We start from the raw sequence: 18,635 nt of genomic DNA, 5'->3' as shown, positions 1-18,635 counted from the left end.
CTACTAGATATATATATATATATTTTTTTTTATCAGGCAGTTATGAATATAAATGATAGATTTGACTTGTGCTTTTGCTTTTTCTGGACAGATTTTGACAGTAAGTTTGTCCAGTTCTCACTGACTTGTAGTCGTCCATGATGCCTCAAATTGACAGTTGAAAATCTTCACTAATTGCTTGTTTTGGAGCCCTTCAGCTGCTTCACCATATGGAGTGAATGGGTGATTTAGGGTGACACTTCTGCCCAGAATAAACTGTTGAGCTCAGTTTTTTTTTTTTTTTCAACTTAATTTAATCTAATGCTTCTTTTTGGTGAAAAATGAAAGCGACATTCCACCAATTTTAGACTTTATTGCCATGAGAAATGCTTTAAAGCCAGTGAAACCATGGCTGGGCCCTCAGAGTCTTTGAGTCAAATTGACATAATGTGACAAATGACATAGGAATGTCTCCAAAAACACCCAAAGTTTGGACGCACTTCAAGCTTGTATTCCTTTTCCATGTCATAAAAATACAAAAAACAGGATAAGGATACACAATATTGTAGCAGGGGAAAAAAAAAAAACTCCTTTGTCCCTGTTTTTCAAAAGCTGGCATTAATATTAACAATGTTTTACTTTTCAATTTTGGTTTCCAAGAACTGAATGTGTTCATTTGAGCCCATTTCGTATTCATTTCCGAATCTGTAGTTGTTGCAAGAAATTGTTTTTTATCTGTCAGGTTTGTTCAAAATATTTTTAGCTTCTGTTCTTTTTTTCAAAACAGAAACGTCCCTATATGAAATTTAAAAAAAAAAAGTCTTTAAATTGTGAAAGCGGTTTACTTAAGTCTGTTTCATTGACCTGTTAAATGTTACATTACAGACAAGCTGTGATCACTGCGATGGAGCGCAGAAAAAAATGGGCATCAATGAATAATATCAAATTTAGAATCATAATGTGTACATGAAAGAGCATATGCAATACTTTTAGAAACCAAAATACAGAATCTCAGCATAAACAAGCATGAACCGGGCTGCATGGCGCACGAACTACAGAATATCAGACCGCACTTACAAAGTATAGTTTAAAAGATGTCAAACAAAGAGATGCTGTTAAAATCCAGCACCTCGCCATCTTGAACCAACGCTTATTCATGCTACCACGCTCGCATGGAAAATATATCCCTCCTACACAAAACACAAACTCACTCGCTCATACACTGAGCTGGCCGCACAAACAAACAAACACACACACACACACACACACACACACACAGAGATACACACCTACGCACTCACCCACGCACACACAAGAACCAGCCGTCGGGGAGCACATTCCATTTCATTTCCTGCTTTGGTAAGGAGCAAGCAGAGAAATCAATAGATGCCATCTCCAGCTGTGCTGAAGGGGGTTTGGCTGCCATGGAGACAGATGTAGCAGCGCTACAAACTGCCGCTCTAATTCAATCCGCCAGAGTTAACACACAAACACGCGGGGACGGAGGATGAGCTCCGCTGTTGCTCTGGTTGGAAAATGCGATTGCAAAACAACCGTATGAGCCGCATGATGCGGCACAATTTGGAGCGTCACAAGGTGGAGATCAGTGGGGGACGGACGGACGGACAGATGGACGGACAGACGGACAGCAGACAGACACACACACACATCCCCTACCTGTGCACAGTACTGGGACTTGGCCACGGCGACCAGGAGCTTGAGTATGGGCTGGGACTGGGACACCAGAGGGGAGACGGCGTGGATGACCGCTGTGAACTTGGGGTGCGGTTTAATACCTGAAACACAACAGAGAGAAAACACTCATCAACGCGTGTTAACAGATTCAGGAAAAAAACAAAAACAAACAAAAAAAAAACAAAGCCGGGCCGAAACACCGACTGTCAGCCGTCGATGCAATTTCAGGCTCTTTGAAGAGAATAAAGCTGAACGAGAACTGAAGGCTCTCATTTCCAAACACTTCATATCTATTTTCAGTGGAAGACGTTTCTCAAAATGAATCTGTCAGCGTTTCAAAAATGTAGATGACTTAATTGTCAGGGATGTACGTTTTTTTTTTTTAAACCGGTATTAAAATATTCAACAATGTTAATGTGTTTTGAAAATGCCAAATCTCTTGATCACTAAATATTTCATTTTGAAAACTCCTCAGCTGCATCTGCAAGCCAATAAACAGACAACTAAGTGCTGATGTGACTTTAAATTCAGTCTGACTTGATGTTGCAATAGAGTAATCGAGGCTGAAAATGAGCAGGAAATAAGATATTGAGCAAGACGGATCACAGAGGACGTCTAACTTTTCCTAATTTAAATCTAATCTAACCCAAAGCAGCAAAGCATGGCGGGGAGGAGATAGCATTAGAGGAGTGTTCTTTCCACCGCTGAGCAACTTTTATGAAGAGGAATATACGCAGTCTTAAAACTTGGTAAACTATCCGTGTGTAATGAAAAAGTCGAGAGAGTCTGCAGAGTTTTTGAACACCTGTGATGTAAATTTTGTAACAAGCTCATAAACAGACTTTCATGAAACATCGAACCAAAGCTGGAGGAGAATTACTGGCATGCTGCTTGCTCTAAATTTTGGATGGGTTTTCCGCCCGTAGCGCACGATGCTCGCTGGCTTTTATCTTGTCCTGTATCGCGATGCTTAAAAGTTTGTGGCAACACAACAGACTGATTTAAGAATGACTCAGCTGTTTGAGGCTCACAATGACACAGCATATCTTAAGAAACAGTATATGGCCGGTAAACTACTTGGAAATGTGCGGTTGCTCGCTTGGTCAACATCAGCACCTGTGTTACGTGCGTCGATGTGACCATTAGTATGTACACGTTTGCGATTTCGCCACGTGTCAAATTTAGTGTCAAACTTGGGAACTCGCCAACAGAGCAGCTTGAAATTCTTCAGAGATTCTGCGACAATGAAGCATTGAGCCGTGTGAGGTGTTTTCGGTGGCATTTATGTTTCGAGAGGGGCAGAACATCACCGTCCAACACCGAAGACGGCGCATCAGTTCAGGAGTGGGACCGGGTGGGGTTTTCTTTGACATTTGTGGGGTTAGTTGTATAAACTTCTTTTCTTTTATTCCAGCTTTTTTTTTTAAATTTTTTTTTTATCGTCTCTTTTCCCACTTACATTCATCCTTTAATTCCTTGGAGGGTTCCCGACGCCCGGATTTCGGAGCTATTATTTTATTTCGAAACTGGTCCTTCCCTGTTTTAACGTGACCGTCGCCCTGTGCACAAAGCCCGGTCCGTCGAGACTGTCGTCCCATTCTGGTTTGGCTAGTGCCTGCACAGAGCCCCGAAACTGAACCCCAGCCAACACCTTGGGGATGACAGCCGGGCGTCATCACCCATCAGTGGCGACATCGCTAATACTCTTCGGGCTAAATGGGAGGAAATCCCTGCAGCCTGGTCTCCCAAATCCTGTGGAAAGCTTTCCCAGAAGAGCGAAGGCTGTTAATAGCATTTTAATGACCCCAGTTTAAGAAGACATCCTAACATTACATGTGCATGTAATGCTCTGGTGTGTGTCAGTGTAGGTGTTTTAGCAATAGAAAACGCCAAAGCAGTTGACTGCAGCGATAAAGGTTTGATTTTATTCCCCTCAAATTTAACATGGTGTTGTTTTACGTTCTAATTTACAGTTATTATTTGAAGTAATGACTTATATTTACTGTTCCTGCCGTCTTTTATGGTGAAGTTTATTTGGTACACGGACAAGTGAAATGAAATCCAAGAGATATTCCCCCCAAAAAATGTCAATTTTATAAAGAAGCTGAACAATAGTGGGATTGTGAGCCTAATAAATGTACGCATACTTGACATCATTAAAATCTCACAACAATATGGCCACTTTTTAGATGCACCAATTGCATTGCAGCTCTGCCACATGTACTAACTGAACAAAGCTTATAGAAGATCTGCAACGATTAGTTGATAATCAATTTGATAATTGACAGAAAATCAGTAACCAACTATTTTGACAATTGATTAATAATTTTGTCTTTTTATTTAAGAAATAATTGCTCTGATTCTCTGATTCCAGTTTCTGAAATATCAATATTTTCATGTTTCTTTAGACCTCCATGATAATAAACTGAATAGGTTTTGTTTGTGGACTGCTGGTTGGAACAGAACAGGATTTTTTTTTTTTTTCAGCAGCATTTTGGGGAACACTTGTCAGCATTTTTCACCATTTTCTGTCATTTTAAAGACCAAACAGCTAATAAATGAATTGAGCAAATAAGTAACAGATAATGAAAATAATCAATAGTTGCAGCCAGGCTTGTAACGGGCAGTTTATTCATTAACTTAACTTCTCCTTTCATGTTTGTAAGGGAGGTCTCTGGAATCCCCCTTCAGTATAATATAAATTCACCTCAACACTGCTACAAACTCATACCTAAATAATAAATATGAATCCTGCTCTGAAACTGTCAATCAAAACTCTATCCTTATCTGTGGAAAGATAGATGTTGGATTGCATCCGATTTTACAGGTGAACCAAATAAAGTGGGCTTTTGCATTCTTCTCAAGTATGCATGTTATTATCATCTTTAAAAAAAAAAAAATTCAGCATCTTTCGGCTTCTTAATCAAAAGTCCATTTTGTCAAAGCAATAAAAACAAACTCTGCTCCCGCTGTGTGAGTCTGAGTGTTAATATGCATGACGAGTGTGTGTGTGTGTGTGTGTGTGTGTGTGTGTGTGTGTGTGTGTGTGTGTGTGTGTGTGTGTGTGTGTGTGTGTGTGTGTGTGTGTGTGTGTGTGTGTGTGTGTGTGTGTGTCTTGTTATTGGCTCCTTGAGAACAAGAAGGAATGTCACAAACTCTCTTTTTGGGTTTTTTCCTCATTTACCCATCAGCGACAGGCCACCCCGTCTCCTAAAAACCCATCCGTGTTTAATTGCTTCCTCTTTGACAAACAAATAAACTTGCCGGTGTTGTAATCCATGCTTGTCACTGTGCCCATCCATTTTAATATCCACCCCCGGTGCTCCATCAACAGAATTTGTGCGTTTGTACCATCGCCGCCTGTCTGTGTGTGTGTGTGTGTGTGTGCGTGTGCGTGTGCGTGGATGGCAGCGCTGGATGATGATGGAGTGAAGAAGTGAGGGATGGAGCGGCTCCCGGGTCACAGATATGTGGCGGGGGGTAGCTCGGCGCTGCTGAACCGGAGCGGGAGGAATTGGCCTCACTGCAGCGGCGGTGGCAGCAGTAGCGATGCTGACTCAAAATCCAATGATAGACGGCTGGTGTGTCAGCAGCACTAATACAAACATCCGTCAAAGGCCCATTCCTCCACTCCACTTGCTGCTAGACACAGCTGTTGGAGTGGCGCAGTAGATCAAGGGCGCAGGCCATTTTTCTACTGTTCAGACAAGGTCCGAAACCACAGAAACCATCCTCTGCACAAAGACTGCGACAACGGCGGGGTGACCGGCGAAGAGGAGATCTTCAGAGAAACTTTTCCGGCTAACCTTTCTGGATCAGTTCATTGCTACGCAGGTGTGCAGAGGCGTGACTGCTTTTACATAACAGCACTTTGTACAGCCGGTGGTGTGCGTCCGTTTGCGTGTGTTACTGACCCAGCGTGGCGTAGAAGAAGGGGAACTCTCCGAGGTATCCGGAGTACTGCGGCAGAGAGAACAGTCCCCCGGGGTGACTGTTCCACATCAGGCTGCTCCTGGAGCCGTGCTCCAGCACACGGTCCTGGATGATCTGCACGCAGGAACAGAACCACACAAAAATGGATTAGACTGCAAAGTAAACTACCAACCATTTATCAAATTTTTTTTAAATTTGATTTCCTGTTACATTAACGTATGAGCTGAGAATGAGGGTTGTAGCCAGGTGGTAGGCAATGCAGGATGGTAATAGGACGTTTGGGGGAAACTGACAACATTATATGACTGTATGAAAGTCAAATTTGTCAAAACCTTCTGTTCTTTGTCCTTCAACTGTTTTGTTCTCTACTTTACTGCAATTGTACTATTTTTTTTTCGCTCTTTTGTCTTGTTTCAAGTTTTTTTTCTCGAGTTTTTTCGTTACCTGAACTGAGATACTTCAGATAAAGTACTTTATAGATTGCAAAGACTGAGTCAAATTTGTGACTTCAGGCTTTATACTGTAACTAAACTTTACTAACTGAAGACCAGTCTTCAAGACAATACTAAAGTCTTTTTTTTTTTCCAACCAAAGTAACTTTTTGGCATCTGAACCACCACAAACGCTCGAACAACTCTGTTGTCTTTATTTGGCTGTCACAATTATTATTTCACATATAATCGCCTGATTGTGATTATTTTAGCTTACCCCAATAATTTTACACAATCATCACATAATTGTTTCCATTTATCTGTATAAAAACAGCTGGATGAAACTAACTATATTTCCATCGCTGTTTCCATGTTGTTTTCCATAATTTGAGGCTCGCCCGCTGCTCTTCTAATTCTTCTTTTTAACTCTTTTAATCATCTCGTAGCTCTCTCCTTCTGCTGTAGTTTGATGAGACATGAGTGAATAATTAGCAGCAGTAGTTTATCTTGAAGTGCTTATCTTCTCATACTCGACTATGAGCATCAATTGACATTAACGTCACTGATTTTGGTTGCTAAACCAAAAACCTCCACACTGCTTTGGGCACAATTTGGTTTTAACCCAAATGAAAAAGGAGAGCAGAATAACTTGGAGATCATTAGTCGGATTTTAAATAAAAAGGTGGCGTTTAAAGTAAAATTCACAAAAAAGACAATTAAATTGTTAATGTAATTATTTTTCAACTAATTAATGATCGTCACAGCCCTACCAAAAAAAAAAATTAAAAAAAAAAAATTGTTTTAATTTAGACGTTTTATAGAACCTAGAGATTTCTAAAAACACCAAATAAATCCTTGAGATATTCAAATGAAAGGTGCACATGGACGTGTAGAAATATTGTTTGATGAAGAATTTACACATTAAAGAAAATTTGACTTTAAAGCTTTTCAATGACTTCAAATGAATTTACAGAAGTATGTGTTGCTTTGACAGCAACAGAGCAAGTACACTGTCTGTTGCCAGGATCAAATTTGTGTCATTTTAATTACTCTGGATTCTTCAGGACACTTTGCTGTTTGTGAGGCCTCCTTCTCAACTCATAATTAAAAAAAAAAAAGCACATTTAAAAGCAACACAAATTTACCTTCAAATAACATTTCACTCATAAAAAAACAAATATTTTTGTGGATAAAGAAACAAACTCTCAGGTTATGGTGGATAAAATAATAATGATTTGATCAATGAGCCTTGTAATCACACCGATAAAACATTTCCCGCTAAGAAATGAGTTTCCACACAGAAACGGCAAGAAGCAGACAGTCATAAATGTGAATGAATATCAACACAGCTAATATTGCAGCTCACAAAAAAAAAAAAAAACTTTCATTTCAGAATGATGCTCAAGTATTATTTGAAACTCAGTGAGAGAATTAGAGCAGGAGGAAGACGGTTATAAAAGTGAGTCCACGGGGGTTGGAAGAAAGTAAAACGCTAGCTGAGCTATCCAAATGTTTGCTTTGTATCACCTCAATAGCAGCTATTGATTGTGTCAAGAGTGAATCGCTGTTGCACAAAGCGGAGCTGAAAGACATCTATGTTATTGTGTAATATTTCCTCCGCAGACAAACCAAACTCTGGTCCTCTATTATTATTTTTTTTTTTTTAAACCGATCAAAGGCATTTGGGCCGGTCGGTCAGACAGATAGAAGCCGGTCGGAAGGGAAAAGAAAAAAAACAACAACAACAGTCGACACCGACAAAGTCATCAGCTGCGTCGGAGCACTAGTCAGTCAGGCCTGCCCCGATCCTTTCTGCGCCCAAATAGAGCAGTCAGTCAAACGCTCAGACGTTGAGACTGGACGCTATTTTCCTCAACCGCGGCTCGCGAGTCGGCCTCTGCTGAGCTGGCAGGAGCAGGAAAAGAGATGTAACTGCCGTGCCCTTGAGCCACGCTAAATTGCTTCAGTAAAACAGACAAAGGTTTGCGGCTGTGTTTTATGGCCGCTATTGAATCAGGAGCTGCTGGCCGTTGGCTTGGCGACTCAAAGGACAGATGTGGAGTATGGAAGGAGCTAAAAAAAAAAAAAAAAAGAGTCAGGTGGTTGATGGCTGAGCAGCTTATAGACATTCAAATTGTGGGGGGAAAAAAAAAAAAAAAAAGCTGATAATATAGCTGTAGGGGGCTTACTGTAATAATATTGATAAAACACCATAAAAATGTATCACAGGGAGGCGGGGATGTGAAGAAGGAGAAAAGCGCTGTGAGTTTCTTTTACTTTTTCCCGCTTTGTCCCTGAGGGCAGTCAATAACCATTTGCCTCAGAAAAACAGATTAACTTGAAATCCGTTAACTTCTCTATAAAAACACTGCCTGCCACCTTAAACCCCGCCCCCCCCCCCCCCAAGCCCTTTACACCTTATGAGGGGCAATTTTGCCCGCTTGACTGCAGCTCCTCCCCCGTTGGTAGCCCTCAGTCGGGACATGATGGACGACTCAATCTCACCTCAGAACAGCCACAATCAACCAATTAGAGCATGATAGATAAATCCTGGTTCTGTGGGAGCACACTGTGAACTTGGCTTTAATAGGTGAGTTTAATAGGTATACCAGCAGCTCGGATCCGGCGATATTGACCTTGTGATTGGTCAAAACGTGGCCACTTCCTGACAGGAAACACGGCATGATAGGTTGAAGTCATGTTTCCGGCTAGCTTGCTATTTACACACACACACACACACACACACACACACACACACACACACACACACACACACACACACACACACACACACACACACACACACACACACACACACACACACACACACACACACACACTTTTGAGTGGTTGTGGAAGTCAATAAAAAAACAAGTGCGTTTGTGAATGTGTGTGAGCAGATTCAATCTGTCAAGGTATCGGAGTGTGTGTGTGTGTGTGTGTGTGTTTGTATCATTACAGATCTGCAGTGCAGATGTGTGTGTAGGGCCCAACGGGATGAATAAACCATGTCACTCGTTATCTCGGGGGCTGCCACGGCAACGGCATTTACATATGTCACCCCTGCTCCTCTTCACCCTTTCTCCCACCACTCTCCCTCTCTCCTTGCTCTTTTTACAGGACAGTCAGTCAGGATTAAGCATTTAGCCTTTGCTGTATTCAATATAAGCGCACGCCATCCACACACACACACACTCACACACACACACATATAAACTCCGTACACACTCTCACAAACACACACTTAGTCACAGGCTTTCGCCGTGTCGCCTGGTACTTTAGTGTGGAGTGACAACGTGTCAGCAAGGTTATGCCTGGGTGGTGCCATGTGTATCTGGGCTGACACGTTTTGACATATGGAGATGTGTTTCTGACTCTCTCTGTGTGTGTGTGTGTGTGTGTGTGTGTGTGTGTGTGTGTGTGTGTGTGTGTGTGTGTGTGTGTGTGTGTGTGTGTGTGTGTGTGTGTGTGTGTGTGTGTGTGTGTGTGTGTGTGTGTGTGTGTGTGTGTGTGTGTGTGTGTGTGTGTGTGATAGCTCACAGTGAGACAGGCTGAGATAACAAACAGACCAGAGATGTAGAGCTAGCTGAAATCAGACTCTAGATATTGAAGCCAGGACAGATTACATGCGCTGTGTGTGTGTGTGTGTGTGTGTGTGTGTGTGTGTGTGTGTGTGTGTGTGTGTGTGTGTGTGTGTGTGTGTGTGTGTGTGTGTGTGTGTGTGTGTGTGTGTGTGTGTGTGTGTGTGTGTGTGTAAAAGTCAAATTCAGATGTAAGATTTGGGAGGTTACACTGTTGGTGAGATTGTAGCATTGAGGGGAATCTTGCTCTGGAGCTTTAGCAGCACAGTAAGAGAGGAAATGAAATGCGTGATGGGGTACTTGAACGAGGGCGGAGGCAGGAGGAGGAAGACATTTGTAACCACAGCATGAGGCCAGCAGTACGCCCAGGTGTTATCCTTGCATCTATAAACAACTTGTTTAAACTGAATAATGAGGGATGGGGATTGGATGGATAAATTGTCTTTCCAGTCACAAATTCCCTAAACTCGGTTATTGTTAACAATGTTGATGTGCATAAAAATATGACGTCAGAGGAAGGAGCTTCGAAACCCGTTTTGTGCAGGAGCAGCAGCTGTGGTCGGCACGGATCGGATGGACTACAAGTATTAATCCATCCTTTAAAACGTCTTTTAACATCAAAATTGTACCAGAATTAAGACTACAACTGTACATGCAACTATCTTTATTCTTAAACCTTGTCACGCTTGGTTTGCCCGTGTTTTTCTCCTCCTCCTCCTCCTCCTTTGGTCTCCAGATCCCACATTACCATTAAGATTTACATGTCTGATTACTGGGACAGAGGTCGTTCATTTATGATTGAAAGTGCCTATCAGATTGCTGGAAAAACTCTGCATTTGTGACATCAGAATTTGCGGGTGGTGGAGGGTTCACAGAACAATTTGTGTCTCCTTTGGAAACTAATAATCATGTCCACTCTATGCAGTGACTCCAGGGTTGCAGAGGTGAAGACGCTTGCAGGATTTCTGCTACATACTTCCTCAATGTCTCCTCTTTAATTCCTCACACCTACTTCTGTCATCTTTTCTGAGTTCCTACAAGTGCACTGTTATTCCCATTTCAAATGTTATTGCATTTTTCTTCTCTCGATGTGTGAGGCCATTTGGAACAACTATAAACACTGCTGATTTATGGTTGGATGACATGTTGCATAAACTAGTTTGTGTCTGGCACACCCCATCCTTTAGCTATATTTTGGCTTCTAAAGTATCTGTTTTGTACACACAGAGCAAAGTGATGTGAAATGTCCTACAACGGACTGTTTGTGAACTTTCTATGGACCTGAAAGACCAAAAAACTTCATAAATTGTCATGAAAACTCCCTGAAAATCACACACAACTGTTAGAATCCGTTGAAACCCAACAACAAAAGAAAACAGTTGCCAGTGGTCGCAGCCTCTGTTCTCTTCGAAGGACAACACTACAGACTTTTACAACCATCCTTCGGGCCCGCTGGGTTGACTTATACTCATAAAAAATTGAATTGAGGCAGAATAACACTTTACGTTTATAGGTTTGGATCATCCAAGCAAAAGTTCACACACTCCTCTATCTCTGGAGTGCCCAAGAGAAAGGTACCACCACTGCATTGTGTGCCACAATAAATACTACAACAAAACTTACTACTACTGCAGGTTTTCCTTGTCATTCCAACAAACTGTGGAAGTCACAACTTAAATGCGTCACACTGCTCCTCCTACACGGAGTGAAACAAACAGAAGCTCGTGAGAAACTCTCCACGAACATGTTCTGCAATTTCCCCTCTGCTGTCTAAACGGCACGGACCAACCTGCTACTTTGTTTTTAGCTTCATGTCAATAAAAGGTCTGATGATAAAGCGGAGATTGCAAAGAGTCAGATGTTACACTGCGGCGCTCTTGAGAGAACGACTGATGATGGAGGGAGGAGAGAAGAAGGCAGTGAGGCCGAAAGGACGGCTGGTTTTTGTGTGTAGAGCGTATAACTGTGCATACATGTGCGTGTGCATGTGTGTCTCGACTCCTCACCTCCAGTGTGGTGAGCACTATCTTTTCGACAGAGGAGAAGTAGGCCTCCCAGAGGAACTGAGTCTGCTGTCTGAGGGACAGGATCTTATCCTGGTGGATGGAACGCACCGTGGTCGGAATCTGCAAACGACAAACAGCAGTCAGTCGGTGCTGCAGATGTGAGAACTATTATGTGGTGACAGGAAAATAAAAAAAAAAATCAGTCTCAGAGATGCACTCAGGACATTTTCATTAACAGATAAAGCACATTAGATTACGTTACATTATTGAACTTCTCAAACAAATACATGTATTCACCAAAGCGCAAAGCGTTAAAGAGTAAATCTTTGAGTCTGACCAAAGTGAATGGTGCGTTCATGAGCAACTGGGAAATGGGAAAATACATCTGAACGCCTGTCAAATATGGCAGCTACTGTGGGGGAAGTTAAGAAATGCACTTGCGCAAATAATGTGAAATAGCCAGACTTGGTTAGCCTAGCCTACATAGTTTTCCAGCCATGTTAAGTGTTAAAAAATGAGAGTATATAAAAATGTGTAGAAATGTTTTCCACGAATGACATTGGTCATCCCTGTGTTGGTTTATTTGGATGATGATAAGGTTGTTTGTCACTTTTTATTCTGACAGCCCAAATAGAGCAGATTTCCTGGGGGAAGCCATGTTGTCTGTTTGTTGTCCTCATGTAAATGTTCCAAAATGGGAATTTTCCAAATTCCCAGATGCCTGAACGCACGATACGTGTCCAGTCTACATCCGCAGCAGCAGCCTTGTTTAGCAAGGGACTGACTGTGAAATGATGCGAGTCACAGAGCAAAAAAAAAAAAAAAAAAGTGCGTTACGTGATAATTTTTTTTTATCTTATTCAAGAGAGTAAATGGAAAAAAGAAGGAAGTAACAATAATTAAAAGCTTCAGTCTTTATCAGTCACAAAAAATATTAGGGAAGCTTTAAAAGCTTCAGCTGCCATTTGGTGGAGGGTTTCACACTTTCATTCAAGAGCTGTGGAGTTCCTTTTGGGACTATTTGTCACAGTAAAAGGGGGATAACGGCAAATAAATACTCTTTATCCATCAATTATTGTGTGACCATATTCTTGTAACTGTGAGCATTTGTTTTGGCACGTAAACATACTCTAAGTGCAGTATTTTCTGAAAATTTGTCCTGGTTTAAAAAGACAGTAAACACTTAGTATATGGTACAGGCACCCCACATTTAGTGAAAAACATCCATTCAAAGCTCACCATATTTACAATATGCTTTATGCATCCAGGCCCATTGTGTTGCAGCAATATACATAAATCTGAAGGATAATCCAGGAAGGCTCAGGCACATTTAGTGCTGCACAAAGTGAGCTCAGATGGAGTTCCTGTGTTATAAAACTCAATGTCAAACAATATTATTACACACTTCATTCAAATTAAGATTTAATGGGCATATAATTACTTTTCTCCCCCATGAAGTTCAGGCAATTCCGACCAAATCCATTTGCTCATTCTATTTATTTGCCCTCTCATAACACAATGTGAGGCTTTGAGTGACATTTTGAAGCACGGACTTAGTATGCTGCTTGAGTTTTGTCTAGTTGACAGCCACTTCACTAGTAAACAAAACAAAAACAGGATTTTTGGATAACATCGGTGAAAAGAGAGAGCGAGAGAGAGCGTGTTCAGGGTATCAGCTGTCAGAGGAAAGAGTCTGGTTTCAGTGCTGGGACTGTAGGTGTAGTTTTCAGGTGATATACCGTACGGAGCATGTGATTTTTCCATGAACGCGTTTACGGGCCGTTACCTGCAGCAGGAGCCTCTCGTCGCCGATGACTGCGGCCGTGTTCCAGGCAATGATCTCAGAGAAAGGCAGCTCCCAGCCGTTACTCAGCATCACCGGCACACATGCAGCCTGTGAGACACACGTACACAGATGGGAAGCTTGAATAAAAACAATCAGTGCTACAGCTAAATCATGGCTACTTTACCGTTTTATTATTACATAATAATTGATTACATATTAATCCTTATCATTAAAGCTGCAATATGTGGCATGATTTTCCAAAGGAGGTTACAACGGCTGGACTTTATAATTGATCTGTCTGTGTATTGACTATTTGCGCTCTTCCCTAAATCTTCTGTAGAGCAGAAATGGTATTTTCTTTACGTTTTAAGCATCTTTTGTTGGTCCGACAGTACTCCAGAGAAATAGAAAAGAAAAGTGGGGAGACAGTGCGGGGAATGACGTGCAGTAAAAGATCCGAGCAGTCATTGAACTGGCTACTCTGCTGTTAAGGTCTTTGTAGTCTGTGTGGTATGAGGTCTAACCATTTGACTGTCAGGTTGCCCGAGTTCAATTGTCTTTGATGTACATAAAATCATTAGTACAACTTGTAACATCAAACAGCAAGGAACATCACAACAGTGATCCATGCAGCACAGGACATATTACGGCTGAATTTCTTTTCCACTCATGGATTTACAGCTGCAAACTTTATCAGCTGCAGACTCAATGCTGTTTCTGAGTAAGAGTTGCATCACAAGACGGACCTTTAACATCTAAGAAAGAAAAATCGTCTCAAAACTGTAATACTATAATAATGATTACTGCTAAATATATGATACACACTTACATGCAATTTAGATTGTATCGTAGCAAAATTGTCAGTGATAGAAGTCTCAAACCATTAATGGAGAAGGCTACTTGCAGTAGATACCTAAAGCTGTATTAATTGATTTTCTGGTCACTAGAGGGCAGGAGAACAAGCTGTAAACTTGACTTTAACATAATATCACTTTACAAAGTTGATATTGCAAATGTGTCAGCAAAAATTACCCATTCAGTAGAAAAAAAGCAAATTATTGTTCATTTGGAGTCATACTTCTGGTCACCTGACAAATATAAGTCTGATATACGCTTTTGTTTTTTTTTGGCCACAAACTCTTGAGGGAAATATCCGACTTCAGTCGCCCATTCTGCTCACTAGCTAGTTGATAACTTTTTTGTTGTTGTCTGACACTGAGATCAAAATGCTATGAGCAAAATATCAATTTGATTTAATTCGAGAAGATTTTATGTATTCAGCCTGAGAAAACAGTGTGCAAATATGCACTCAAATATTACCTATATATGCTTATGTGTTGCTCGGATCAAAGTTACAAAATCGAAACTCAAACATGAGCCTTTCACAGAGCAGATGAGCAGTCAGATAAACAGAAATAAGTTTGAACATATAGTCTAGATAAGCAGGCCAATAACATGTTGATACAGATAGGGAGGCAGACAGACTGAACGGGATATAGAAAAAAATTGCAGCAATTTGTTAGATAAAAAGTCTGTCATCTTGTACTGAGAGTTGAGGCGGCCTGGATTTAAACAAACCAGACAACATGTATTCTCACTGCTGTAACACTTGCAGAATCTCTTAATGACTTTCTCTGTGTTTATTTAATAAAAAAATTAAAAAAAAAAGATTCAATCATTTACGAGCAGAAAAATCAAAGATAGCAAATACGTTTATTTACTTAATATGAGTTGATCACACTCACAGTAGGACCATTTTCTTTTTTGTTTTGACATATCAGTATTAATGTGGTAACATTAGGTGCAGCAGAGTTAATTACTCAGTGGAGGTGAGCAGGATGAATGGTAAAGGGAAGGGGGGAATTAAAAAAACATCAAAAGGCACAAGACAGTGAATAAAAATACAAAAAAGATGAAAAGAAGTGAGGCAGAGCTGCTGAATGTGACCTTTGGCAAAGGAGTGGCAGAAGGATGGAGGGATGAAGAGAGAGGTAGAGGGAACAGCTGGTGTGTGTGTGTGTGTGTGTGTGTGTGTGTGTGTGGTTTTTTATGTGGTGGGAGTTTGATGTAATGACGGCCCTGTCACTCCCAGGTCATAAAGGTGTCAGCTGAACCAGAACTGGCCCTCAGGCTGCTGCTGCCACTGTCTCCTCCACACAAAAACACAATCACATGCATATAAGATACAAACACACAAACACACATATGAAGAGTTGACCTCTATGCAGGATTTCTTTGTCATGCATACAAAAAAGCCTGCAAATACTTTCCCATTGTCTTCATCTGCAACGGTGTGCCAAGTCAATGGATAGAGGGAGTCAGACAAATTGAGAGAAAGGAGAGGAGAGGGCAGATTTGCCTCCTGAGTGAAGAGTGCTGTTGTGTGTGTGTGTGTGTGTGTGTGTGTGTGTGTGTGTGTGTGTGTGTGTGTGTGTGTGTGCGTGTGTGTGTGGCAGCTGATTGTGAGATAAGCGCACTTATGTGGGTGCACTCTGTGTACGCTGGTGTACTCTAAGGAGAGGTAAAGGACAGCGCAGTAGTAATGCAGAAGAGTGCGGTGCAGTCAGAGAAATGGATGGAACAGGAGGGGTGGAGGAGAAAAAAAGATGTTGAGTGTATAAATATCAAGAGGCGGGAGTAAAGTGGTGGTAAATGCGGATGCAGTATTAGACTCTAGATGGGTGGAAATTATGATGTTGTGTTACGGTTTGTTATGTGGAGCATTTTCATCGCCTAATACGGCGTAATTTACATTTAACCTTGACAAACTCTGCAGTGTTTGATAGCAGAAACCAGAACCGATCTGTCTTCGCAAAACCCCTAAAAGATTTCTCCGACAATTGATTCATTTTGTAATTGAAATGTACACAAAACAAACCGGTAAAATGGCAAAAAAAAAAAAACGCCTTTTTTTTTTTTTTCCATCTTCTGTGGCTCATCTGACACTTGATTGTCAAACTAATCTGTTGATCATCTCACCGTCTGCTGTGTTCGCAAAGTTGGGCGACAATTTAACTCTATTTTCAAAACCAGGAGCAGTGTTCAGAGGCAGAAAAAGGCAGCTAATCTTCTCGGCGTAGGTCTTGTTTGTTTATATTAATTACACTATTAGTCTGAAAATTAAGGTGGTAATGATCTTTTTTTGTGTGATCCTTTAATGCTAGAGGTGGCACTATTAAAACAAATGTTAAGTGGGAGGTTAAGTGTGGGTGGTGATTATCCTTTTTTTTCATGTTAATACTGCTGGTAGGATTGAATTTACAGCAATGCTCTCTCAGAAAGGTGTGTGTGTGTGTGTGTGTGTGTGTGTGTGTGTGTGTGTGTGTGTGTGTGTGTGTGTGCGTGCGTGTTGCCTGTTTACCTGCAGCGCCTCGAGGAAGCGAAAGGACCCCAGTCGTCTGCCGCGGGGCACCAAACAGAAGGTGGAATTGTGGAGCATCTCCTTGTAGTCGTACCTGCAGAGACGCACCAAACATGCGCGGTGTGTTAAACCAGAAAACGGGCATCTGAAGGAACATGCTTAGAAAACTGTGAGTAATCAGAGGAACGCTCACAGCGCATGCATCATTAGTGCTCGCTGTAATGAGCTACTTTTCAACTGTCAATTATGCACTGATAACTAATATTCAAATTGGGTGATTATAGTTGAACAGGATCTGATAAGCGTGGCACAGAGAGTGTGTCATCCACACGCAGTCTTTGTCACGATATGCAGTTTTACACACATTCACGCCCAACATTCGCGCACATTTGACGACATAAACCCAAACGGGAGAATCGGGAGCAAGCAAAACAACAAAAACAGGAAAAGAGAGATTTCAAGAAAAACAACTCCTGCATTTTCAGCTCTTGGTTCCTCTAGTGTGTTATTATGCGAGTCTAACAAGTCAACATTTTAGTCAGGTAATAACACCTTAATGCAGGAAAACACTGCATGTGCACAACCACAGCAAGTAGAGTAAGAGAAAGCTAAACCGAGCATTTGGTCTGTAAACTGGGTTCATTTAAAGGTCCTCAGAATTTTTAGCAATGGCGCCAAACTCCCCATATAACATCCAATTTGTGATTCATTATTACTTACTTATTTTTTTCCACTGAACAGCCTCTTTCTGCTTTTTGCCTGCCACTGTTTCTCCACCTATTTTGTCTCCCTCTCTCCCCCTTACTTCCAACACAACTCTCCTGTCTCTCTCTCTCCTTCCTCATCCTTCCTCCTCCTATCTCACAAACCACATGCACTTTGGCACACCACCCTTCTCCCGACTCCCTGCCTTTCTCCGGTTCCTCTATCTCCTAAAGCAGGAGGCCGATGCTGCCTCTCTCCCCCCCCCCCTTCCTCTCCCCCTCGCCGCTCCTCTTTCTCTCTCCTCCTCCTGCCCCCTTCATCCCTCTATCTCTCCACTGAGGTGTGTCTTATTGCTCTCCAAACAGGGTGATCAACCCTGCTGGGGGTAATGAGCTGAGAGTGACACCTGCTTCCACCACACAGCTGGCTGTGTGTGTGTGTGTGTGTGTGTGTGTGTGTGTGTGTGTGTGTGTGTGTGAGAGAGAGAGAGAGAGAGAGAGAGAGAGAGAGAGAGAGAGAGAGAGAGAGAGAGAGAGAGAGAGAGAGAGAGAGAAAGGGAGACAGACAAAAATAGAGAATCACTGTGTCTGTTTATCGGTCTGTGTAAATTGACTCCATTTTTTTGTTTCTCAATGAATTTACACACCGGTACAGTAGACGTACAGCAGAACAAGAACAACAAAGCTTAACAAACTCCAAGTCAAATAAATTTGACATATTTCTAATCATAAATTGTGGATGTAAACTGCAACTTCTTGTCGGATGCACGCAACCAGCAGACAGTAAATTCTTAAAAAAAAAAAAATGAGCATCTGTTTCAAGCTATTTTCACACTGATTTTATGTCACTTTGAAACCAAAAGTTATGTTGTTTTGTAGGAAGAAGACTGATCGCAATAATAAAAACTAAACTATCTTCTTACAACAGTGACGGCTGTAAAAAAAAACATTTATTATCAAACGAAGCAGTGAAAAATTGGGAGAAATGAATCCGATTATAGCTACGCATTACGATCCCTCGAAGAAAATAAAGAAAGCTTAAAAAAAAAAAAAAAATACAAATTGTTAAAGTACATTTTTGGAGCAGTTTTTTTGCGAAAAAGAAAAGTGGAAACCGTGAAGCCTTGCGGGTTGCACAGGTTGGGGGAGTTAAGAGAGT

The 18,635-nt window shown here is 41.4% G+C and overlaps 1 protein-coding gene across 1 annotated transcript in view; it reads right to left on the bottom strand.

Moving 5' to 3' along the window:
* Positions 1-18,635, bottom strand: part of ext1b (exostosin glycosyltransferase 1b) — a 124,074-nt gene that overhangs the window by 20,706 nt on the left and 84,733 nt on the right. The window contains exons 2-6 of the mRNA XM_069692311.1: positions 16,773-16,866; positions 13,412-13,519; positions 11,626-11,745; positions 5,589-5,721; positions 1,657-1,775 (exon numbers count right to left, since the gene is read on the bottom strand). Of these exons, the coding sequence (XP_069548412.1) occupies positions 1,657-1,775; positions 5,589-5,721; positions 11,626-11,745; positions 13,412-13,519; positions 16,773-16,866 (574 nt within the window). The remainder of the gene's footprint in view (positions 1-1,656; positions 1,776-5,588; positions 5,722-11,625; positions 11,746-13,411; positions 13,520-16,772; positions 16,867-18,635) is intronic.

Source organism: Brachyistius frenatus, unplaced genomic scaffold, assembly GCF_029030835.1.
Source record: "Brachyistius frenatus isolate BFR_SWC_R1_liver_20210118 unplaced genomic scaffold, ASM2903083v1 Contig_2, whole genome shotgun sequence".
Taxonomy (NCBI): domain Eukaryota; kingdom Metazoa; phylum Chordata; class Actinopteri; family Embiotocidae; genus Brachyistius; species Brachyistius frenatus.
This window is presented reverse-complemented; position numbering and strand designations above follow the sequence as displayed.